At 43.0% G+C, this 25404-nt stretch overlaps 1 protein-coding gene across 1 annotated transcript in view; it reads left to right on the top strand.

The window, feature by feature from the left end:
* The window catches only part of ITGAV (integrin subunit alpha V), a 79925-nt gene that overhangs the window by 36459 nt on the left and 18062 nt on the right, over window positions 1-25404 (top strand). Inside the window, exons 8-22 of the mRNA XM_006275625.4 lie at window positions 1166-1210; window positions 1423-1466; window positions 1576-1632; window positions 3227-3279; window positions 3707-3909; window positions 6252-6443; window positions 6580-6625; window positions 7494-7601; window positions 12042-12100; window positions 13041-13195; window positions 18088-18225; window positions 19966-20033; window positions 21496-21643; window positions 23240-23332; window positions 24493-24572. Coding sequence (XP_006275687.1) covers window positions 1166-1210; window positions 1423-1466; window positions 1576-1632; window positions 3227-3279; window positions 3707-3909; window positions 6252-6443; window positions 6580-6625; window positions 7494-7601; window positions 12042-12100; window positions 13041-13195; window positions 18088-18225; window positions 19966-20033; window positions 21496-21643; window positions 23240-23332; window positions 24493-24572 — 1489 coding nt within the window. The remainder of the gene's footprint in view (window positions 1-1165; window positions 1211-1422; window positions 1467-1575; window positions 1633-3226; window positions 3280-3706; window positions 3910-6251; window positions 6444-6579; window positions 6626-7493; window positions 7602-12041; window positions 12101-13040; window positions 13196-18087; window positions 18226-19965; window positions 20034-21495; window positions 21644-23239; window positions 23333-24492; window positions 24573-25404) is intronic.

The raw sequence follows: 25404 nt of genomic DNA, 5'->3' as shown, positions 1-25404 counted from the left end.
TGTTATTTGATCTTTTCTTCCAAGAATCAAGTTAAGTATTCACACCTCAAATAGGGGCTGTTTCAGCAATTATACAGTTTTTATTCTGAACTCTCAACTGTGCTCCTTTACTGACTTCAGGAAAATACTCATCTGCTGAGTCTCAAACTGGAATCATTTTATATTCTGTTGCTGTTTCAGATATGAACTTCTTTTGCATTGTTACTAGTAACTCCGGCTTTAGCTTCTTTGACCACTTAATAGCTTTGTCATGAATTCAGAAAGAGATTCCATTAGAAAAAAATCCAAATAGCATCTAAATTGTGGAATACTGGAAAGTTCAGACCTAGATTCAAATACAGTAAAAGCTTTGTTATCTGGCATGAATGAGGTAAGGAGGGTGCCAGTTATCTAAAAATTCCAGTTATCTGAGAATTGTACCTATCAAGGAAGAGAGGAGTGCAGTGTGGCCACCCCTACCAGGCAGAGCCCAGAGCTGCCCTGGCCCCAGCCTGCAGCAGCAACCTGCCTTGTCCCATGCAGATCCCTTTCCTCTCCCCCTGCCCTTTCCCCCTCAGACTTTCCCATCGTGGGGGCGGTGAGAAGAGGTGCATGCATGCATGGGTGCTCACACATGCTCACCAACCCCCCCCCCCCCTATTTTTTTTCTCCCTCCACCTATGCAGATATCAACTAGAAGAGCTCCCAGCAGCATCTCTATCTGCAGCATCACTAACTAATGTAAACCATAGAAATACTTGATGCCCATGCTGGATAGACTCGGCAAAGATTCCAGTTGCTAAAGTATTGGGGGATATTGGAAATTCTGATTAATAGAGTATTCTGGTTTGTAAAATGCCAGTTAACAGTTTTTACTGTATATCAATTCTGGACTATAGGAGCTATAAGCTCATTTGAACGTGGACATTCTAGTCTCAAACTAGTGGATGTGATTTGTCAAAATAAGCCTACCATTTTCACTGAAATAGACACGTTTCTGATCGATTTTGACTGTTTCCTTTTTTTAAGTACTGCTAGCATAATCATCTATAGGCATTGATGGTCACTATTTTCAGGTCATGAAGGGGGGCTGTGAAATCTTTATGATAAATTTTAAGAAATGACAAGAAAAAGAAGAATTGATACATTTACAGTGACTTTCTATTCTGCTATTTTTGTTGATCAGGTTATTCGGTGGCTGTTGGAGATTTCAATGGTGATGGGATAGATGGTATGGCTCTCATTTCTATTTTGTTGATGGGTAATGTTAATGTATTCAGCAGGAATCGGGCTTCAAATAATATCAATACACACACATATAATATGTTATGTATAACACTTGGAATGAATAGCTAGATTCAGGCAAAGGAAGCCAACTTGAGCCATCATCCTGTGTTTAAATGGAATCTGAATGTTACTCAGTTATCCTCCCTTATGTTGCAGATTTCGTATCTGGGGTCCCAAGGGCAGCAAGAACTCAAGGCATGGTAGGAAATTCTAAATATTAAACATGAAAATAACTTGAAAAAAGTAATAATGAAAGGAACCAGTCAAAAGCTAAGAAATATTAATTGCTTGACTATTTTTCCTTTGTAGGTGTCTATTTACAATGGGAAAAACATGTCTTTCTTGTACAATTTTACTGGAGAGCAGGTATGTACTTCTTCGATAGCTATGAAATGGGTGGGGAGAGAGCAATTGTAAAAAATAAAAAATAAATAAACCAGGGCATTATGTTGATTGCTTTAAGAGATGTGTTATGGTTAGAGACCTACCTAATTCATGGGGGCTGCCCCCTGGTTTTATGGGCAGAACATGGACCTGGGCAGCCATTTCATGGGTGGAGCAAGGCAGCCTCTCCCATACCTTTGGCCAAGGGGCCCCATGGCCTCGCCCCTCATCGCTAATTGGCTGAGAGGACTGCCAGTCTTGTGGCCCCATCCCTTGCCAGTAATTGGCTGCGAGGGCTGTTTATTATGCAGCCTCACCCCTCACCGCCAGGGGTTCATATGCTAAAGATAAGTACCACAGGGTCTATGTGAGTGCTGAGTACTGCAATATAGTGCAAGCATAATGAACACTGAGTACTGAAGCATAAGTGTCTCACAGGGTTTGGAATCAGTTCCATGAGTTCCCTTTATTATGATACCACTAAGACATTATCATCACTGAAACCCTTATCAAAACTTCTGGAGTCCTTGCACTACAGTTGTACAATTGTGATTTCATGGTGAGACTCTGGAGACTGTTGAGTGTTTCCCATACCTCAGCTGCCATGTTTCACAGAAAGCTGACATTGATGAAGAACTTCAGCATCGCCTCAAATGTGTCAGCTCAGCCTTTGAACCCCTGAGGAAATGGGTGTTAGAAGATCGCAACATCAGATCCAAAACCAAGCTTATGGTTTATCAAGCAGTTGTGATCCCCACCTTACTGTATGGAGCTGAATTGTTGACAGCATACAGGAGACCCCTCAAGTCACTGGCGCAGTACCATCAATGCTGGAAAAACCTTTGAATCCAGTGGCAAGAGAGACACAACAACATTAGCATCCTCTCACAAGCAAACACTACAAGCATCGAGGTGATGATCATCCGGAATCAACTTTACTGGGTCAGTTGTATCATCTGGATGTCTGACTCCAGACTCCTAAAGCAAGTTTTATTCTCCCTGCTTCATAGAGGCATACACTTGAGGAGGGCAGAGAAGCACGTCAAGGATGTTCTGAAAGCCAACTTGAAAAAATGCAACATCCAGCAAGAATCTGCTGCAGGGATCTCAGTACTTTGAAACCTTGTGATGACAACAGGAGACAGAAAAGTGGGAGCAGCAAAAACAGCATGTCATGGACTGAATCAAGAATCCGAAGTCATCCACCTAAAAATACATGCCTAAGTTGCAACAGAGTCTGTTGATCCCGGATCAGCCTAGTCAGCCATCTTCAGACCCACAGGGAATACAGTCATCTTTGACTGCAAGGGATAGCTGAAGAAGAAGAAGGTACTATTGTGTTAACACGGATTCGTTAAAGAATGAACTGCTGAATTCTACTAATGGAGGCAAAGAGATGTTGTCTGTTCTATGTATTTTTATAAAAACACTTTTTTTTAACAGAGAAGAGGAATGAAAAAATAATGGTAACAATTTAATTGAAATACATGTCCCCAAGATGACACTAGTAGGTACATTTCCTAATCAAAATATTTGGATCAAAGGAAAAACTTTTGTCTTTAATCTTGTTTTGCAGATGGCTGCCTATTTTGGATATTCTGTAGCTGCCACTGATATTAATGGGGATAAGTAAGCATTGTTTCCTTCTTCCTCTACTTCCAATTTTTTCTAGGAAAGTTTCTGTTTCTGTATTAAAATTTTTGAAAAACAAAATTATCAGTCTTTAACAGAATGTTTCCCATAACTTCTAATTTCTCTCCCTCTTTGGCTTCTTTATTAAGAGCTATTGGTACAGCAGACCATCTTCAGCACTCAATATTGGCTTTTTTCAGTTTGCTATAAAACTTCATCTACACTGGTCAAAGAATACACATGTGCTTTGTTCATCTCTAAATGCCTTTAAATTATAACTGAAACATAAAGGCAAAACTGAAATACTCATCCTAACAATGACTTTTTCAATTGTATGTCTAAGACTGATGGAGAATGTGGTAGGATCGAGCCTGATGTTTGTCATAGGTTTTTTTTTTCTTGTTTTTTGTTTATTTTAATACAGTTACATAGATTTGTTCATTGGAGCCCCTCTATTTATGGATCGTGGTTCTGATGGCAAACTTCAAGAGGTGGGTCAGGTCTCCATTTGTCTTCAGCTTCCCTCTGGAGGTTTTCAGATCACAAAACTGAATGGAGTTGAGATCTTTGCAAGGTTCAGCAGCTCTATTGCACCTCTGGGGGACCTAGACCAAGATGGTTTCAATGGTAAGACACCAGTATATGTCCATAGAGTAAACCTGGGCAGGAAGATGGATGCAAATACTGCATACACACATTAGCCTTTTTAGCTGTGAATGAGTGTTGGACAATTGGATGTCTTCAATGTCTACATGCTAATCCCAAGAATGGGAATTGCAAGTACATCAAGCAGAGGCTATACACGTTCAGGTGCTGCATCCTGGTTTACTTCAAATGCTCTGTTTAACTTCCAGGGCATTTTTTCAGGAATAAATTTATCATGTATGACCTTCCAACAGTAATTTAGAAGGATAGAGCTTTGGTCCTTCCCTTTTATTCAAAAAAATCTTTCTGAAGTACCAGGTATAGAAAAGCGAAGATGACCTGGATGAGGTACATTTTATTGGTTAAGAATTTTTCAGTAAAAGGAGTTTTCATCTGAAATACTAATTCATCAAACCTGAACATTTCATGAAAAAGTCTCTGCTTGAATGAATTGCTGCAACATGTCAAGCCAGGTGACCTAAGAACTGAGCATCATGGGGCTCCAGTTAACATACAGTATCTGGTTCTGGTGCCAAGCCTGGTGTGCAGCTGGTTAGTGGAAGCCTTTGCATAATAATCTGGTTGGTTTTGGTTAGTAGCCCTGGAACTGACAACAATCTGACAGTGTCAGGCAATATCTGTAAAACATCCTAAAAATATATTTTTGTTTATTTTGAAAATTTTATTTCCAAAACCAAATGTCCTGGGATTTCAATTCTGGAAAAAAAATATATATTTTTTTTATTTTTGTCCCAATTCTTTGTGAAACATTTTCTAAAAACGAAGTCATTTTTTTGGTAGAAACAGAGATTTGGTTTCTTGGCTAGCCTTAATATGTTAATTCTTCATGAAACCATTGGAAATTGGATACAATCTCCAACCTTTTACTTTTTTGCATGGCAACCTTTTACTTTTTTCCATCATTATAGATCAGAAATAGTTATAATAGAACATAAATTCAGAAATGCAAGCAAGATCTAAAATACATGCCTAAGGTAATTTTCCTCATGAAATTCTTCTTGGGTATCAGAGGAAAAATTGGCTTGAAACCAATATTAACATAAACTTCGCAATGTATTTTCATAAATAAGGCTTAATGTATAGGTTTTAAATGCGTATGTGTTTTGCTGCTTAAGATATTCTACACCAGTGAGTTCAGCAACATTATTTTTTGGATTGCAGACATTTATATACAAGTTTAATTACACATTAGTAAGGTCAAAGCTGAGAAGTCCTGCAGAATGTGGTTATCAGATTAGATGACACAAATGGTATTTTCTGGTCTATTTATGATTCACTGATAGATTTTGTGCTCATATTTTTTTAATGTCATTTACTTTATTGGCTAAAAAAGTAACAGTAAAGTCTTAATTTTTTAACTTAGTTGTGTTTTTATGGAATCATAGAAATTATTTTAATCATTGCTTTTTTTTTTTTTTAGCTCTGTTTCACCCTGTGATGGTTAAAATTAATCAGAAGTGGGATAGAGCTGAAATCTCTGCTGTTTTGCTTAGTATAATACAGATGATTCTTAAGGCCATTTAAGATGGTGCTGTTTTAAAGCTATGAAGCTTTCTGCAAATTGACATGGAATTATGTAATATCTGCCGTGTTTTTTTAATATATAAATGCTTTCATTCAAAAACAGTGGAGTTCTTGAACAAGTTGGGGAGTATTAAATGTTGATTGTATATGCACTTTGAAAGCACACACTTTTAAAAGTATTCCCTGCAAGGTATCCAATTAGTATTTTGTTTTGTTTTTATCATTCACTGCTAATATAAGTGCTCTCTAATTTAAGACTCGTGAAATGGAGCATAATTGCATTAATTTAACATTCAGCCTGTGGCATGTTGACAGGCTTTCATTAGTATGTTTTGGGAAATGACATTTTCTCTTGAATTACTCTGTTTTAAGTCCACTAGAGCTATTTGTAAATATCACAACCTCTCAATAAGTGTTAACGTATTAATGAAACGGGTAGATAATCCCATTTCGTTTGGGAACTTGTTTCCAGTAGAGTCCAATATTGGGAGTTTAAAACTTTTCCCTAAAACACTAAAAATGCATATAAATAGGCTGTGCTAGGTCTGCAGTTATTCAAGTAGCTCAGTTTGTTTTTGTCATTCTATAAAATCCCAGCATTTTAAAGGTTTTTATTAAACCAAGAAGGTGTTAATTAAACCTTTCAGAGCACAAATTATGTGCTGAAACATGCATTGCGACTTGTTATTGCATATCTGCTAAGAATTGTTTAACACCAGCACAAAGTTCTCTTTGTTTTATATATGGGGATGCTGAGACTATTCCTTTTTTATTCACAGATCTTGCAGTTGCTGCTCCTTATGGTGGAGAGGACAAGAGAGGTTTTGTTTATATCTACAATGGAAGAGCAACTGGTTTGAATACAGTCCCATCTCAGATCCTTGAAGGACAGTGGGCAGCCCGTAACATGCCACCAAGTTTTGGGTATTCATTGAAAGGAGCTACTGATGTAGACAAAAATGGATATCCAGGTGCTTTTTTCTATTTATGACTTTTTTCTATTTATGACTTTAAATCACATTATTGTGATTGTTCTAATCACAAATATCTCGCCTAGTGACCAGCAGCAGTACTGCTCCTAAACACAGATTTCACTTTTGTTTCTAGATTTGATTGTTGGAGCATTTGGTGTTGACACAGCTGTTTTGTACAGGTGGGTACAGAACACACATTCTTAGTTAAGTTCTGTCATGGGAAATGCTCGGTGGTATTTACATCATTTACAACAGGTTTGTCCAGTTTTTGAATGTTCAGGGGCAGCATGCCACACGGGTCATGGGCCCTTGGACTGCTCATTGTGGGGAACAGTACAGACCCCACAGCAGCATCCCTGCTTCCATGCTGCCCTGCCCCAGAATCCCCAGCCCCCACAGCAACAGGAGCAGTGAGGGGAGTGGCACCTGAGTGGGACCCCACAGGCTGCACTTTAACCCCTCATTGACCAGCTATCGCCCACAGGCCCCAGTTGAACAGCCCTAATTTACATAATAGAATAATAGCAAGAGAGGCTGACATTCTGTATTGAAGGATTACGTAGATAAGATGGTTGCCTTGTTCTTTCTTTACTATGTAAATGGGTAGTTCTTAATCTGCTAAATGAATTCAGAGCTGAGATAAGATACAGAGCTCCCTTCATGGCTTCCCTTGAGTGGCACTCTCCAGGTGTCAACATATATAGAAAGCTACTGCTTTCTGAAAAGAACAGCCCCATTCTCATCCTTGAAAATTTTTCTGCCCCCTCCTGATTTTAGGGGAGCTTTTCATAGATTTTATTTAGCTGTGCAGGAGAATAAGGTCTCCTTTTATACTTCTGCTCAGATTGTGACATTGACTAAGGAGGAAGCACAGAGGCTGTTCCTACTTCTCTTTAATTACGTTTCTTTTCTTTCTCTCCTCCCACTCTCTTTTTTTTTTTTAGCTTTGTTAAATACTGTCTAGCAGATAGTTTTCCCTGTATGAAGGAGTCTGTGATACAACTCACAACAGTGTGTTCACACTGATATGTTTTGCTTTCCTTGCAGGGCTAGACCAGTTATCAGTGTGCATACTTCTCTAGAAGTTACCCCAACCATTCTAAATCCAGAAAGCAAAACCTGCCAACTGTCAGAGTCTGGTCCAAAAGTTTCCTGGTAAGCTGCTTGTTTTTACTTAAACTTTATTTTTGATCAGGTAGGAAGGTATAATCAATTTATTAGATAAATAAATATTGTCTCAATATCTTGACAAAGAAAAGTAAGCACAATTAGGACCCACAGAAGCAAGTGGAAACCCACAATCTAAAACCCAAAGAAGCAAGTGAAATGGTTGCCTTTGACTTCAGTGGCTTGTAGATCTGACATTTGCTTTACACCTTCGATGCATAGATTGCAAATTCACATTGGACAGAATAAGATACCCCCAAGTAAATTGTTTCACAGCTGAATATCTGTCAAAATGCAGAGTCCTTTTTTACTTTTAGAGGTGACTCATGGTGACACTAAGAGCGAAGGGAGTAAATGAATGATTAATCACTAGCAAGTCTTCAGCATGTACTTCTATTATTGATACCATTGAGTTCATTTAACTGTTCAGCAACATAAGAGACCATATGGCTCATATGAGCCATGTATTTTGGTCACTTCACAAACTAGCTACTTCAATTTTGCTTTTGTATCTCAGTCCTTGACTGCTGGCTCTCCCACCCTCAGTCATAGTATCATAGTAGCTAGGGTCAGGAGGGACCTGAACAGATCATCTAGCCTGACTCCCTGCCACAGGCAGGAATGAATGCTGGGTTCACAAGACCCCAGACAGGTGATCATCCAACCTCCTCTTGAATTTACTCAAGGTAGGGGTGAGGACCACTTCCCTGGGAAGTTGGTTCCAGATTTTGGCCACCCTAACTGTAAAATATTGCCTTCTGATCTCTAACCTAAACCTATTCTCCATCAGCTTATTACCATTGTTCCTTGTCACCCCAGGTGGTGCTGGGGAGAAAAGAGGTCTACTTATTTGCTGTTGATCTCCCCTGATGAGTTTGTAGACAGCCAACAGGTCCCCCCTCAATCTCACCTCGTAGGGCCTGTCCTGCTGACCTCTCACCAAGCGGGCGGCCCTCCTCTGAACCCTCTCCAGGCTGGCCACATCCCTTTTGAAATGCGGCGCCCAGTACTGGATGCAGTACTCCAAATGCAGCCTGACCAAAGTCTCATAGAGGGGGAGTGTCACCTCTCTGGACCAGCTTGAGATGCACCTTTTGAATGCGTGACAAGGTATGGCTGGCCTTGCTGGCTGCAGTCTGGCATTGGCAGCTCATGTTCATCTTGGAGTCATTATTGACTCCAAGATCCCTTTCCACCTCTGTGCTTTGAAGAAGGGAACTCCCCAGCCTGTATGTATGCTGTGGATTCCTTCGCCCAAGGTGCAGCGCCCTGCATTTGTCTATGTTGAACACCACTATTCTCATCTGCCCACTTTTGTAGTCTGTCTAAATCTAGTTGCAGCCTCTCTCCCTTCAAGTGTGTCCACCTCCCCCCACATCTTAGTGTCATCAGCAAACTTGGACAGCGTTGCTGATGAAGATGTTAAACAGTGTGGGCCCGAGGACTGAGCCCTCACATCTTGCTAGGTTGAGTACAACTCGTCCACCACTACTCTCTGGGTGAACCCCATCAGCCAATTTTTTACCCATCCAGCTGTGTAGGCATCAATGCCACAGTCGCATAATTTATTGATGAGGATGGGGTGAGAGACAGTGTCAAAGGCCTTCTTAAAGTCTAGAAAGACTACATCTACGGCGACACCATCATCCAAGGATTTAGTTACTTGGTCATAAAAGGCAACCAGGTTGGTCAGGCAGGACCTGCCTTTGATGAACCCATGCTGGTTGCCCCTGAGCATGATCTCCCCTGCTGGCCCCCCACAAATGTGCTCCTTGATGCTTCTTTCCAAGATCTTCCCGAGCACCGAGGTGAGGCTTACAGATGACCACAAATGCTCGTACAGCCGGGCCAAACGCTCCGCGATGACCCCTGCCAGCTCCCTCAACACCCTTGGGTGGAGGGCTTCTGGACCTGCAGATTTAAAAATGTTTAGGCCTTCCAGAAGACCCCTAACTACATCTGCAATGACTGAAGGCCTGATAGCTATCCCCAAGATTGTCCCTACGTCTGGTAGGTGGGATATCCCAGTCCCTGTTCAAGAAAACAGAGGCAAAGAAACTGTTAAAAATATCAGCTTTCTTGTCTGGCGTGGCCACCAGATTACTGTTTGAGTCTTGCAGGGGCCCTACATTGCCTGGTGCCCTCTTGCTCCCAATGTATTTGAAGAAGGACTGTTTGATGTCCTTAATCCTGGACGCTAGCCTGAGTTCCATCTCTACCTTGGCCTTCTTAATAGCCCTCCTATCCTCACGGGCCGAGGAGGAGTACTCCTCCTTGGTGATAGCTCCTCCCTTCCACTGGTTGTATGCCCCCCTTTTAGTCCTCATGCATTCCTGAATGCCCTTGTTGAGCCAAGGGGCTTTCTGAGCACTCTTACCCCCCTTGCTTCTCTCAGGGACTGTGATCTTTTGGGCCTGGAGAATCGCCCCCTTAATGTATGACCATCTCTTGTGGACTCCCATCTCCTCTACCTTCTGGGCCCTCAGTGCCTCCCCCACTAGTCTCCTAAGCTCATTGAAGTTGGCCCTTCTGAAGTCAAGGGCTTTAGCTTTGGTGTAAGCCCTTGATGCCCTGCACTGGATAGTGAAATCCAGCAGGTGATGATCGCCATTGCCCAGGTGGTCAAGGACCTGCAGTCCCCTCACCAGGTCATCCCCCGTGGCCAGGCCCAGGTCCAGCAAGGCATTACCTCTAGTGGGCTGTGCACTTCCTGGATAAGGTGAAGGTCCTGTAATACAGCCAGGAACCTACGCGAGCAGTCAGACCTTGCTGTCTGCTCCTCCCATTAAATGTCTGGGTAGTTTAGGTCACCCATGACAATAAGATCCCTTGACCTAACCGCCTCCATAAGCTGACTGGAGAAGTCCTGGTCCAACTCTTCCCCCTGGTTGGGTGGTCTGTAGTAGACACCCACCGTAAGGTCCCTTTCACTACACAGCCCTTGTAGTTTGACCCATAGTGTCTCTGCCCGACCCTCCTCTTACCCGAAGCTAATCCTTGATGATGTGAGGTGCTCTTTGACATAGAGCGCAACCCCCCCACCTTTCCTCGCTGTCCTGTCTCTTCTGTATAGGGTGTACCCCCGAATGCCCACCGCCCAGTCGTAGGTAGGGTCCCACTAGGTTTCTGTGAGTCCTACTAAGTCTGGCTTCTTACTCGCAATCAGGAGGCACAGTTCCTCCTGCTTACTCCCCATACTACGAACATTAATGTAGAGGCACCTGAGGCCTCCTGAGGGTGTACATGTCTCCCTCCCGCTCCCAGGACAGTTGCGGCCCCCTACTCCCAGGACACTGATGCTTACCTGGGCTTCCCTTCCTCTTGTCACCCTGCATGCTGGGGAAGCATCCTCTCCACTTGAAGCGGCCCCTTCCCCCAGCGAAGCTAGTTTAAAGCTTGCCCTACGAGATCAGCCAACCTAGAGGAAAAGATACATCTGCCCTTAGGGGAGAGGTGAAGCCCATTCCACCCCAGCATGCCCTCCTTACAAAAACATGGGTTGTTGTCAAAAAAACTCGAAGCCTGCCTTGTGGCACCAGCTCCAAAGCTGCCGGTTTACCACATCAATGCAGGCCTCATGACGCCTACCCTGTCTACTTACCAGGAGAATGGAGGAAAATAGCACCTGGGCTCCTGTTTTCTTCAGTTGGTGTCCCAAGGCCTTGTAGTCCTCCATGATGTTATCCAGCTTGCCCTTGGATGCATTATTTTTACCCACATGGACCACAACCAGTGGGTAGTAGTCAGAGGGCTTGATGATTTTAGGGATGATCTCTGATGTTGCAAATCCTCGCTCTGGGCATGCGGCAGACCTGCCATGACCAGGGCTCCGAGCGACAGATTGGACCATCGGTTCCCCTCAGGATGGAGTCCCCGATGACCAGAACTTTGCGTCTCCTTCTTCTTGGGGTGTGCCTCTTCTGAGCTGGTGATGTAGGTCGAGCGGCTTCAATTTCTCTGGGGACCTGTCCTCTGACTTCAGTTCTGGGCTTGTCCTCAGCGTAATTTGCCAGTGGTTCTTACCTCAGTGCTTTTACAGTGAGGTCAGGAACCCAAATTCAACTTTATTTCTGGCCTAATCCACTATTTGAAATCCAGCCTTTACCCTTATGCTAATCTAGGCCCGAATAATACATATTTAGCATCACTGTTCATCTTTAATTTCTGAATTATGATAGTGGGGAGGCATCTGACTGTCAAAGACAGCTTTAAGTATAGAAGCATTATTCCATAATCCCGTTGAAGACCCTATGATAGAGTTTGAAATGATGAGGTTTACTTACTACACGTGAAGATTACTGAATAGTTCAGTGTTTTAGCTATTCCCAACACTTAAACTTCTCAAAGAATAAAAAAATAACCCATATCTTCTGAAATCCTGATTTTAATGTGATTGCTTTTTAATTCTTTTTTGTTTATCATAAACAGTTTCAAAGTGAAATTCTGCTTAAAAGCTGATGGCAAAGGAAAGCTCCCCAGTAAGCTCAGTAAGTTCTCCTATTAAAAAAAAAGTTTTCATTAATCCTGGCCTTAATTGTTTTTTACTTACTGAAATTTGCTCTTCAGTTACAATCTTAATCTGCTAATGCTGAGTCCACCTTCCACCACCAATCAGGTCAAGGGGACCTGAGGCTTCAGCTGACCAACAAATTTGAGCTTGTGTTAAAACTTAAATATGTTAAATCCCATTTAGGACAATAAGATTTAAGCATATACAGGTGCTTCACTTAGTCAGAATTGAGACCATTTGGTTTCCTGCAGGTCAAGATCAGGAATTTGGAATTTTACAAAAAAGTTACCTTAGGCCTCAAGCAGGCTTTAATTTGCATGTGTGATGGTGTCTAAGGAATTTAATTTTACCTCAGATCTGCAAAATTGCACATTGTGCCATGCCTGATGTTCAGTGCATGCACATGCCTATAGGTGCATGTTCATGCACATACACACGTATGTATCCATATATATTTAAAGCTTATCTAAGGTGTGTGTGTGTGTGTGTGTGTGTGTGTGTGTGTGTGTGTGTGTGTCCACACACACTTTATTTATAGCATCCAATCAAATCTAAGCAATAATTCAATCAATAAAAGTACAAACTCTTCTTTAAAAATACTGAAAAAAACTTATATTTTTGTAACTAAGTCCCAAAGTAGTCATAAACCTATTACATTATTTTTTGTCTTTAAAAAAAAAAAATACTTTAAAGCTTTTGGGGAAGTCCTGTTTTCATATTATCCTTGATATTTGTTGGAATTTAGTGTATCACTAGCAGCAAAGTGATAACAGATTTATATTGGAAGAAATAAACTGTAAAAGGTCACCAGCATTAAATTGTCAGACTTGAAATCAACTCACAATTTGTTATCAAGAGGAGTATACTACCCATAGGTATTTAAGAAATCCCTAAACCAAATGTTTTTGACTCAACAGCCTTTCAGGTGGAGCTCCTCTTGGATAAACTTAAGCAAAAAGGAGCCACAAGGCGAGCTCTGTTTGTCCACAACAAGCAGCCTGGTCACTCTAAGAATATGACAATTACAAAAGGAGGCCAAATGCAGTGTGAAGAACTTTGGGCTTTTTTGAGGGTAAGAGACCACTTATTTTTCAGAAAAAATAATAACTTATTAGACCTGGAACTAAAATTCCCCAATAAGAATTGTTCAAAACCTCCTTTAAAAAAAAAAACTAGATAAGAACACCATGCCACTGGAGATATGTGACTGAATTGATGGAGACGGAATGGTTACTATTATGTATTTGTCTTCCATTATTACTGCTCTCAGACAAAGAATGGATGTGATTAAGACACTAGATCCTAGTTTGGGATTGGAAATCTGAATCCTAGCCTTATCACAACCTTTCTGTGTAACTTTAAGTCTTTTAGTACAAAAAGAAATGCAATTAGCAAGAAATATAAAAAAGTAATGAGAGAGGTTCTATAATTGCATTAGAAGTAAAAAAAAAAGGCATAGGAAAGTGTAGATACTTAAGTGAACTGGGAAACTGGTGAAAATAACAGGTAACACAAAGTACACTGAAATATTCAAGAGCTTTTTGCTTTGTTTAAACAGTTAGACTAGGCTAGGCATGGAAGTTGCATATAAACTGGTTTGAGTGATCAGAAACTGGGTTAAACCTGTAACAGAACAGAAGTTCAGTGCATATAAACCAGTTTCAAAATGGCCAAAACTGGTTTAAGATAAACCTAGTTGAATATAATATCAGACTTACCTAATTTGGGTCAAACCAGTTTATGGAACTTCTGTTCCAGACCCCTTCCTGGTTTAACTTATACCAGAGTCTCCCAGCACCCCAGCATGCTTTTCAGCCCTGGGCTGGGCTGTGCTGTCTGCTGCAGGCAGCAGAGCTGGCCCCGCCCCTTTGCTCTCTAACTGGAGCAGGGGCAGGGTGTGGCCAGACACCAGCTGCCATGGCTTCCCAAGGCAAAGGGAACAGGGAGTGGGCTTGTTCCCCCTCCCTCCCCCCTCCCACCAGGGATCAGCAGCCAGGGTCTGCCTGGCCAGGGTGTAGCAGCTCCTGTCAGCCCCCTCTCTTCCTCCCTGGCTCCTACTACCTGCCCCCACCCCTGTCAGCAGCCGGAAGCAAACCGGGGGAAGGAGGAGGATTTAGTCTCCTGCTCCATCTCCTGTCCCACTGGCAACACAGGTCCACCAGCCAGGGCAGAGAAGCCCATCAGCCATTTCTGCCCCCCTGCTCCCCACTCCAGTGGCAGGAGAGGGAGCATGGCCAGAGCCAGCTGGCATAACCCCACCAACTGCCTGCCTTGCTAGCGGCTGGGGGCTGTGGGTCTGAGCCAGGTGATATTGCTGAGCAGAGGTAGAGGGGCCAGGCTGAGCTAGGCCTTTCCTGGCGGGATGCAGCTCGGGCAGGGGCTGTGAGGCCAGATTGCTCCCAGCTCCTTGCACCCAGTCTGGGCGGGGCTGTCATAGGGTTGCAGCCCACTGGGCAGGGCACTGCCTACCATTTTTGGCTCTGTGACAGCCTGGCCTGGCTGCATGGGCAGGGTCTGGCTGGGTAGTGGGCTGCCCAGGTAGCTTGGAGGCGCCTGCAGGCCCCAAGCCTGGCAACCACCCGCTGCAGCCGCTGTCACACACCATGCGCTGTGCAGCATCCAGTGGCTGCAGCTGCATCAAAAGCTGCAGTCTGGCCAGGGCTGGGCAGGCTGTTCTGCCCCCATGCCTTCAGCTGCCGCTGCCATGGCCGCTGCTGCTGCTGCGCTACACCGTGCTGCACTGCTCTGGGTGGGTGGGGGGAGCTTCAGCCTGGTGGCTTCTGCCCAGGGCATGGAGCTCTGGTTCCAGTGCTCAGCTGCCTTTGACCCACTGCTCCTACCCGCAAGAGCTGCTCATCGTGCCATGCAGGTGGAGCAGATGGAAAGCAGCTGGAGCTGGAGCCACAGCTCCGTGTACTGGACAGAAGCTGCGGGCCTGAAACTCTCCCTGCCCTGAGTGTCCCTGCGTGAGGCTGCAGGAGCAGGAGCTGCAGCTGGAGGTGAAGGGAGCAGAACAACTCTGTTGGCCCCAGCCAGCTTCTCCTTGCCTCCAGCACTATTTCCTCCCCTTGCCCCCCAACTGCTGCACCTTCTGCGCTGCTCTAGGTGGCAGGGGAGAGGGGCGGGGAGAGCTTCAGCTGAGCACACGGAGCTCTGGTTGCTTTCCATCTGCTACGCCCTCCTGCAGGGGCTACTCATCACACCGGGCAGGTAGAGTGGGTCAAAGGCAGCCGAGAGCAGGAGCCAGAGCTCCATGCCCTGGGCAGAAACCGCCAGGCTGAATGTGCCCCTGCCCACCCAGAATGGCTGCTGCAGCAGTGGCAGCTGGAGGCGAGGGGGGCAAAACAGCTTGCCTGGCCCTGGCCAGCCCACAGCTTTTAATATGGCCAGAGCTGCTGGGTGCTACATAGGACTGTGGCAGCTGTGGTGGGCAGTTGCCAGGCTTGGGGCCTGCCAGTGCCTCTGAGCTGCCTGGGCAGCCCCCACCTGTGCTTCTAGGCCAGGCTGTCACAGAGCCACAGCTGCTGGGCAGGGCCCTGCCCAGCTGGCTTGTGGCCCCATGACAGCCCCATCTAGCCTGGGTGCAGAAAGCCAGGAGCAATCTGGCTGCGCAGCCCCCACCCAAGCTGCAGCCCACTGGGAAGGGCCCCGGGCCAGTCCCTCCACTTCCTTCCTCCCTCCAGCAGCACAGTCTGACCCAGCTCAGCCCCAGCCCTGCAGCTCCACAGCCCCAGCTGCAGCCACAGCTCTAGCCTTGGGTGAATAGCAGGGCCATGCCAGCCAGCTATGGCCAGGCCCCCTGCCAACTGAGCAGAAGCAGGGGGTAAAGCTGGGCAGACCCCAGTTGGGGTCCCGTGTCTGCCTGGAGACAGGGGAGTTTAATCCTCCCCTCCCTCCGGCCCCCTTCATGCGAGGCGCTGCCCCAGCCAGTGTCTGGCCTGGGGGACAAGCCTGGCAAAGGCTGATTTCCCCCCCTCCCCTCTGGGCACACCCTGTGGGATCTTTGTTGGCCAGAATGGGAGTTTGTGATGGGCTAGTAGTGGGTGCTCCTGTGTTGAGCCACCCACCTCAATGTGACCGACCCCCTTCCAGGCTCCGAGTGCCTCCTTGGGGACACCTCATGTCCAGCCGACCCCCTTCCTGGAGCACACCTGCAAGCCTGGGGGTAATTCTGCCACCTCCCAGAGTCTGGACTGATTTGGGACCTGTGCCCTCTGAGAAACACAGGCCTATTAGTCCTTGAGGGTACTTGACCCACTGCAAAAACTTGGGGTGCTACCCTCAGACTGCAGCACAAACATCCATCTCCCTCAGTCAGCCAAACCAAGGGGACCCCAAGGCAGAATCTAGACCCTCTCCCAATAAGTCTCCCACGCTAGGTACAAAGGAGAACTTTATTGGTTACAAGGAGTAGGTTTGGAGTAGGGTACAGGGTAGAGCAATATCAGAGAAATCCCTTAGAGCAAAGTGGCATGGTAGCCTTTGATCACGCATCTGAGTTACTGCAAGCTATATATCTAGTTAGATCTCAGGTAGCTTACTTAAGAGCATCATCCAGAGGCAGGTGGAGATTCCCTCTGGAGGCAAACAGTTCATTGATCATGAGTTTCAAGAGAGAGTGAGTTTCAGATGGTCCAGCTCTTCTCTCTGAGTTTTCATCATGGCTACTGCCCCTCCTCCTGGGCAGTCCTTAACTTATATAGACCTTATGATTTCATTTACCTGATCCAATGAAGGTCAGCAACTGTTGGCTGCCAGCCAACCAATTTGAAATGCATCACTGGTTGCCGGGTAGACTGGCAGGGTCTTTAGACCCCTCCCAGTCAGGTTGGCATTGCTTAGAACAATAGGGAGCTTAAGCCCCACACCCAGGTATGAGATGCCAGTCATGTAGGCAGAGGGAGCAGGTTTCCCCCCTCCATCAGGAATGTGTCCAGCTCAGGTTATAACCCAGGGCTACCTGAAGAGATGGGGCAGAGGAGTTTGTCCTTTGCAGTGACCATGGTAACCAAATTGTCAGATAGCAGAGTTTGGGGAGAGACAGAGATAGTATTCTGCCACAGTTTAAACCCCTCTGCAATCATACTTAGACCCTGCCAGGGGCATGGCCACACTCCATTCAACTTCCCTCCAGCCATCTGCTGCCAAGGACAAGGGAGGGCTTGAACCATCATTACAGGCATGTGTCTGCATTTCTTGAATGTCTATTCACTTGCAAATCAGTTCAATCTTTGCAGATTGGACTAACCTGCAACAATTGAATCAGTTTAGGTTCCAGCTTTTTGAATGTCTGTCCCTAGCTTAAGTGATCTGGGAAACTGGTGAAAATAACACCTAACACAAAGTACACTGAAGAGTTCAGTAGCTTTTTGCTTTGGTTACCCAGTTATGGCTAGATGTTTAATACCATTAAAATCAACACCTGGACAGTGGGAACAAGCTGGAGTAGAGAAAAAAGGGTTTAAAATTTTCTAGAGGATGTGAATTCAACTCAGCATGGCTTGAGTAGATTTTTCCTAGAGTATAAAAAGAGTTAGTCCCAAACCACTGGTGATTATTTTCAAGAATTCATGAAGGAAGGGTGAAGTCCTAAAGGACTGGAGAATGGCAAATGAGAGACCTATTTGGAGCAGGGGATTATACCAGAAGGACTCTTAGGCTGACTCTCCACCATATATGCCTGTGATTCTAAGATTTAATCTCTCTCTGCCTTTAGTTTTCCATCTGAAAAGGAGCATGTTAATACAAATGTTTTGTCTATTTTTTTTAGTTTAGATTATATAAATTCTTTGTGGACAGAGCTTAGTGTATCTTGGTGCTACCATAATACATGCAATAAATAAAAATAGTAGCCAAAAGTTATTTGAAGCTAGTGCTCTCTGGGGTCTTCTACTATGCTTTAAGAATAACTTGTTTTCTCTCCTCCTCCTCCTCCCCCCCTCCCCCCCCCCCATTCTCACTCAGGATGAGTCTGAGTTTAGAGATAAACTTACACCAATCACCATTTTTATGGAATATCAAATGGATTACAGAACAGCTGCAGACTCAACTGGATTGCAGCCCATCCTCAACCAGTTCATACCTGCTAACATGAGCAGACAGGTACATGTTTTATGGAATTTGCTTAAACAATATAGGCAAAATATTCAGTCTAAAATGCCTTATTAGCAACCACTCAGAAATAACTCTGAAAAATCAAGCTGACTAAATTTAAATGTTAACTGCCTATCTTTAAGCACTGAATTTTAAACAAGTTTTTCCACATACTGTGGGTGCATCTACACATGTGCTTAACTGCACAGTTTACTAATTTGCTGCAGTATGAAGCATCACAGTCTACACATGCATTGCCATTAGACCACAACAAACTAATTTTTGCCATCATAAGATAGTACTATCCCCAACAGTACTTAATATCTTGCGGTGGTGAAAGTAATTGCACCTAAACGCACTTGTAAATGATGACCTGAGCATAAATTGTGCTTGGTCAGCCCAGGCAGCAGGGGGCTAAACCCTTGCCTGCCACCTGGCCACATGGCTCCACTCTTTGGGCACTCACATGTTCCAGCCAGCCCATCCAGCACCACAACCTGGAGTCCAGGGATGACCCACTGAGCCTGCTGCCATTTAGTTTCTCAATCGCACATTTGCTTATTACAGAAATAAGAGGTCAGGTCAGCATCAAGGATGCTGGTTTGTGAAGGTGAGCGTTCTTGATCCATTTCCTCATTTTTTGCTGCTGTATCTTTCTGGGGAAGGAAAGAGCAATTTAGTGCTGCTTGCTGTACCCTCCTGCAGCTTATTGGTGCTGTGTTTGGTGATCAGTCCCCATATGTATTTCTGCTGGTACCCAAAAGGTGCAGTCACTTCTATAAAAAAATATTCTTAGCCTGTAATATTCTATGTAATGGGATTTCTGGAAGTTGTTCTTGGGCCCATGAATCCTTCTAGCTAGTACAAAATGTTAACGACCCCTTTTAGCACACCTACAGATATGATTAAGTTATTAAATCATCATTTAGGATTTTTGGCTTAAGATTTCAAACTGGATTTTTAACCAAGCTGATTCTTTTATCGGAAAAGCTCTCTGTAAAATACTAAATTGCCCTCACTCTTTTTTTGAGCAACTTGACTGCTTGCAGACATGAAAGAAAAGAAAAAAAATCGTGCTTTACTCTTACCTCAGTGCGCTCCCATGCCAAACCCAGCACATGCCAAGAAGAGGCAGTGCATTAGTTGCACCCAAACATCTGTATAGATCAGGTGCTTTAATATAGATCAGGGGCTTTACTGGCACTTTAATATACTATCTGATTGAATCAGCTTTAGATAAAAGCGCCAAAAAGCGCTGCTGAAGGTCCCAATCTATACAGACAGTGCAGAGCCAGGTCAAACTAACATGCTGATGCTTCTGATAAAGCACATTTTTTCCCCACATCTGTTGGTGCCCCTTGATAACAGTGTTGCCCAATTGTACCCCTTTATTCCAAGCTTTTTAAAGCTCATTTGCACAGAGAGAATAATGGATATGAATTCATATCCCTAAAGGGATAAATAAGATTTTTAAAGGTAATCCTTAAAGAAGTTTAAGAAACTTAGACGTCAGCCCTAGAACTAAGTATTATGGGAAGGTTAAGAAAGATATGCATACCTAAACCTACATAAAACCTTATTTCCTATGTTCTGGCTTGCACATCTAAAGACTTTAAGTTTTTCCATCATGACAGCTGTTAAAAGACACCTTGGGGGGAAAAAAAAAGTAATGGTGGGAACTGTGTTAATGAAGATTTGAATGAATGGAGCTAGAAGTAGTAAAACAGTTTACATTTGACTTTTCTGTAGGCACACCTTCTTTTGGACTGTGGTGAAGATAACATCTGTACACCAAAACTACAGGTTTCAGTAGACAGGTAAACTTCAAGCCTGGATCATACACACAAACTGCTAATCACAATAAAAGCAATTCATTGTTTAAAGAACAATATTCTAAGTTCCTATCTAAGCTGCCAACCTTAGAAAGTGCTGAGGAGCCTCATAAAAAGAAATGAAATGAAGAGAAATCTTTGGGACTATTTGGTGTGTAAAATTTTAAGCAGGTATTTTTCCTTTATGGATCATGGCCTAAGGAAATCTGTTTTCCCCTTTGTAACCAAGCATTATTAACAGTAGAGTTTACTCTAAGTGCACAGCCTCAAGACTAAGCAAAAGTACTGCACTTATTCCAACATAATGTAGACAGTGCTCATTCAACACACATGACTCTCTATTTTGGGGACTGTTAAAATCCTTGAAAATGAGAGGAGATTAGCAATCCTAAAATTGAATAGCTTTTGTCCTATTCAGGCATTTTTTACTACCGCCCTTTAATGGCTGCTTCTCCTTTATCAAAGTACAAATACATTAAAAAATAAGCAGTGGAGAGGAATACATTTAGGCAGCTTATCCACTTAACCAGTATACCAATAATATAATAGTCTATGAATCACTCAGAAAATTAGGACTCTCGTTGTGTTCTACAGTTTAAGTGACTTATGTCATTTTACATATATGAATTACAAGTTAAGGTAGAATAAATGCCTGTAAGCACGCTGTGGCTACATATATTTAGACATCATGGTTTCAGCTAAACTGAACATGTTTGGCATGGGAAATATAGAATGAGAGACCTTTCAGCTGTACATAACCCACTGCTCTGGTAGCTGCTAGTAGATGCAGTCATAAAAAACATGAGAATGTGTGATTGCAACCAGCATATGTAGGTACGTGTCTACATACATGTGTGCCTGCATGCATGTGCACATACACGCCTGAGAAACTTATAGGTATGTAGATAAAATTTAGGATCCCTTTTAGCTTTTTGAAATGTAAATGTTTCAAAGATTATTTAAGGAAAATGCTTCATGGTTTATTGCAATCAGTATGTATAGATGTATATTATACCAACACTGCTGCAGCTTCATGGTAAACTTAAGTTTTAGGTGTGTGAATTAAAATAAATTAAAAAAAAGTAGAGGGAGTTATAGTTTGCAAGGTCCTGGGCAGGGATCTGACCTGTTATATTTATCTTGTACATTTTTGTCAGTGTGTGTGAGCATTTAAAAAAAATGGAAAAATACTTTCTTGAGAAGAGTTTGGCACTTGATATTTGTTCCAGTGTTTCCATTGACTCTTCTGTTGACCCCCTGTAGATTTTCTTGTAACAAGTCAAGAGCATTGCAAAGCTTTTTCATTTCAAGAATATTTTACTGATGAGCCATGATGCTCTCTTGCTCTATTGCAATGTCAGAATGCTTCTAGATTCTGGTTCTTAGACGTAACTTGTTTAAAAAATTAAATGGAATATTCACATTAGCACTTGCTGTTCCTTTGTAGTGATCAAAAGCAGATCTATATTGGTGATGACAACCCTTTAACCCTGATTGTTGATGCTGAGAACCAAGGGGAAGGAGCCTATGAAGCAGAACTCTTTGTTGTCATTCCACCTCAAGCAGATTTCATTGGTGTTGTTCGTAACAATGAGGTAAGTTGTGTGACCAGATTCCTTCCTGTGAAGTAGTTAGGTTACAGGAGGGGCTCAAACTTTAGCCAAATGCCTTTTCCCAGCCCCTTTAGTCTAAGAAATTGGCCTGGAAATTTCACTGAAACAGACATCCTTACAAGGACTCCAGTGTCTGATTTGTTTCTAGTTGTTTTGTAAGTGTCACAAAAGAGGTCTGTCTGGCACACTCACTCTTGCTGAACTCATATAGGCTTGTGCATGCAAAGTACGGATGTCAGCAGCAGAACACTTCCACCTTTCGGAGAGGAGCTTCCAAAAGTGAACTAGTTTAAGAAGTGTATCTAGATCCAGATTTATGAACTATTATGCACTAATATTTTCCTTTTAACCCTAGTGTTTCTGCTCAACAAATTTCAGGTATTCTGTTTCAGCCCTCAAGCTGTCACAATAACTTCTTTGGCAGACGATTCTGGATTAGTAGAGAGGTGTCTAGCAACAGTGGATAGACTGTGAACAGTAGCTATTAATAAAGAGAGTATTTTTTTCTGTTAGTCTTTGAATACTGCACTTGCTATTTAATTCAAACGCACAACACCTCATATTCTGGGGAAAGAGGTGAGCAAATCTAATACTAAGTTCCAGTTCCTTCCTTTTTGCACAAGTAATGACAAAGAAAAAATTAAAATGCTGGGTTCTGCAGGATATTCTGTCTCTGAAGAATCATTTGTAAATGTAGGGGCCTCAGCTACCTTGTGCATACTGTGTGTATACTGGAATAAACTTCCCAATAGCTGCTTTAATTTATTTTTCCTTGGAGAGAACACAGGTAACCATTAAATTAATTGTTATTTGCATTGTGCTGGAACAGGCAAAATAACACAACAAAAGGATAGAATGTCTAAATAGCAGCCCTCATTCTCAAAGTTTCTCTTAAATTCCCAGTAATGCTTTGTCTCATAGTGCTCTTAGTTCGTACCCGTGCTTCCAAAATTGCCTCCATCTCAGCTTTTCATCATGCATTTGGTCCATATGGTTGTTCAATTTGGCTGAAAAGTTAAAAAAATGCTAAGGATGAAAAACCTTTGGATTTGAGGTCTGGTAATCAAGGCTGACTAGACTGTTTGTCTTTCATGCTCACTCAAAGTGATTTCCCAGATGGTCCTTCCTTGAACACCTCTCTACCTTCCTTAACCTCAGTTGTGCAGCCAAGGAGGAGGAACTATCAGGGAGCAAAGAACTTTAGATTTAAAGCAAATCTTGTTCTTGGTGAGGCAACTTACCTTCCTGCTTTGGCGATTGTTTGTGGGATCATGGCAGATAGAGACAAAAGTTGGACATTCCCTTTTCCCCCCATTTGTGGTACCTAAGAAAGTGTCTCCTCATCTATGTCTTAATTACTGTTACAGTGGTTGTCATTTTTTCAGCCTGGTATGGTATTTGTCTCTGTGTATCCTGGGTCTTGTTTCAAATGGACTGGTACAGAAAGCATTACATTTTTATTAAGACTGGGATATTATATTTTGATGAATGCATCATGCTTGCAGCTTTGTTCCTTCCATTCAAATAACAGAAGGTATTGCACTGAACTCTTTTATATTCCCCTCTGTTTTATTACAGGCTTTAGCAAGGCTGTCATGTGCGTTTAAGATTGAAAATAAAACTCGCTTGGTAGTCTGTGACCTGGGAAATCCCATGAAGGCCAGAACTAAAGTAAGACTTAGTCGAGTGGGTTCCTGGGGGTTCAAAGACAAGTGATTATGACATTTTACATATCTATAATATGTTTTGGTACTCTTTGAAGAAGAGTTGCATTCATACTGCTAGAAGGTCATTTTTGCCATGTCTCCAATCCAACCTTTTTATATGGTCTGTTCCCAATATTCTGCATAGGCCGTTGCTTCTGGTGTTGGTGTTGCCAGATCATCTCAGGAGATGATCCATAGTTTGCTAGAAAATTAAATCTGTGTAATATTTAGGGCTCAACATTGCTCACCCACATGTTAAAATAGTTCAAAGAAAATATTCTGATAATTCATTGCAAGTTTGCAATTAAAAAATGATGTATATAGATTTGATAATGTAGCTTTACTAAGAGTCTAGCGTTTTTCACCCATACATTTCAAGATACAAAAGTGAAAAAATAACTTCCAGCCATCTTAATGACACACAAGCTAAGAAGCAAAAAGATTTAAGGATATATCTACATAGCTAACTGGGGTCAACCCTAAGGCTACCCTCAAACCCATACAAAGCCACCTTGCACCGAAAACTCAAGAAACTCAGCCCCTGGCAGTAGTCCAGCCCTCCACAACTCTACTGCACACAGTTAGACCATGTTTCTAGCCCGTATCTCTTTGCAATTGTGTTCAGAACCTGGACTTTGAAAGTGCAGGCACAAGAAGTCTTCTAGTTGCAATCCCATAGCTGTGTGTCAAGCACAAGTAACTAACAGCTTGACTTCTAGAAGGTCTTGCAAAAAGCATTACAAGAAGGGGCTGGTTAAAGATGATCCTTAGAGTCGGCACTAAATATTAATGTAAATGTATCAAAAGCAAATTTCATGCAGTGATTTAGTGCAGAGCTGGCAATCAGAACCTGTTTCGTCAACTGTCATATCTGCATTTAATTTATTAGACCATGTGACAGAAATTGTGCCTTGTTTTTTGAAGTCAGCTATATGACAACTAATCCCAAAGTGAGATGGATCCAGTTTGAGTTCATCAAATGACCCTTTTTGACAGTTCCATCTGCCGCCTTCTCTCCCATGACCCTGGGCCTTGCACTATTCCAGTGAAATACAATAATGATAAAGAAGTTTTGTTATGAGCTTTACCTCATTTCCACTAACCTTTGACCACTTTGTTTTTAAGCTGTTAGCTGGGCTGCGTTTCAGTGTACACCAGCAGTCAGAGATGGACACCTCTGTGAAGTTTGACTTACAAATCCGGAGGTATGGAAATAGATGTTAACCTCCCCTCTCCCAATCAACTGAACACTGTAGCTAGCTTTGAAACAAATATCCTGGTAAATAGTTGGGCTATGAATAGAACAGTTACAATTGAACCTAATTTCCTGCTCTGGTAAGCAAATGTTTCGTCATGGGTTTAATTAACTTGCATAAAACTTGTGAACTGTTTCCTTGTTTGCGTGCAGTTGGCTTTTCTTCATAGCCATTTTGCTCATTGTGGCACAAATGAAATACTGCTCTTAAATGATGGTGGGGACAAAATCATTTGAATTATTTGGTGAGAAATTTCATATTTTGCACTCTGACCAGAGTTCTAATCTCCTATCTGCTTATGTCCTGACATAAGGACACCACTCATTAGACTCAAGATACCACTTGGAAAAGTGCTCTTATAGAAAATAGTCCAAAAATATAGAGGAAAAAATACAGTAATTTTTCTGTTGCAAAGATCTCAGAAAGACCAAAAGAGGTCAAAATGTCATTAATGCTATGGATTCCTATTTGAAATCTCTGGGTTTATCTTGTGAATCATATGTAGGTGTTTGTACATCTAACTGTAGTATGGCATCCCACAGCACTTTTGAAGGGATCTTGTGGCACCTTGGTTGAGAATCAGTGCGCTAATACAGGGGTTTTCAGCCTTTTTGGATTGGTGTACCCCCGGCAGCTGGACACAGAGCAATGTACCCCTAGTGGCCGGACACCAGGGTGGGGGGTGGCAGGTGGCCAAACACAGAGGAGTGGCCACCGCTTCGTGTGAGCTTCCCCCACTTCCCGTGTTTGGCCAGGTGGGCGGCCCCTGTGCAGCAATGCA

The sequence above is a fragment of the Alligator mississippiensis genome, chromosome 4, assembly GCF_030867095.1.
Source record: "Alligator mississippiensis isolate rAllMis1 chromosome 4, rAllMis1, whole genome shotgun sequence".
Taxonomy (NCBI): domain Eukaryota; kingdom Metazoa; phylum Chordata; order Crocodylia; family Alligatoridae; genus Alligator; species Alligator mississippiensis.
The sequence above is the reverse complement of the archived record's forward strand: the minus strand, read 5'-3'. Positions and strand labels throughout refer to the sequence as shown.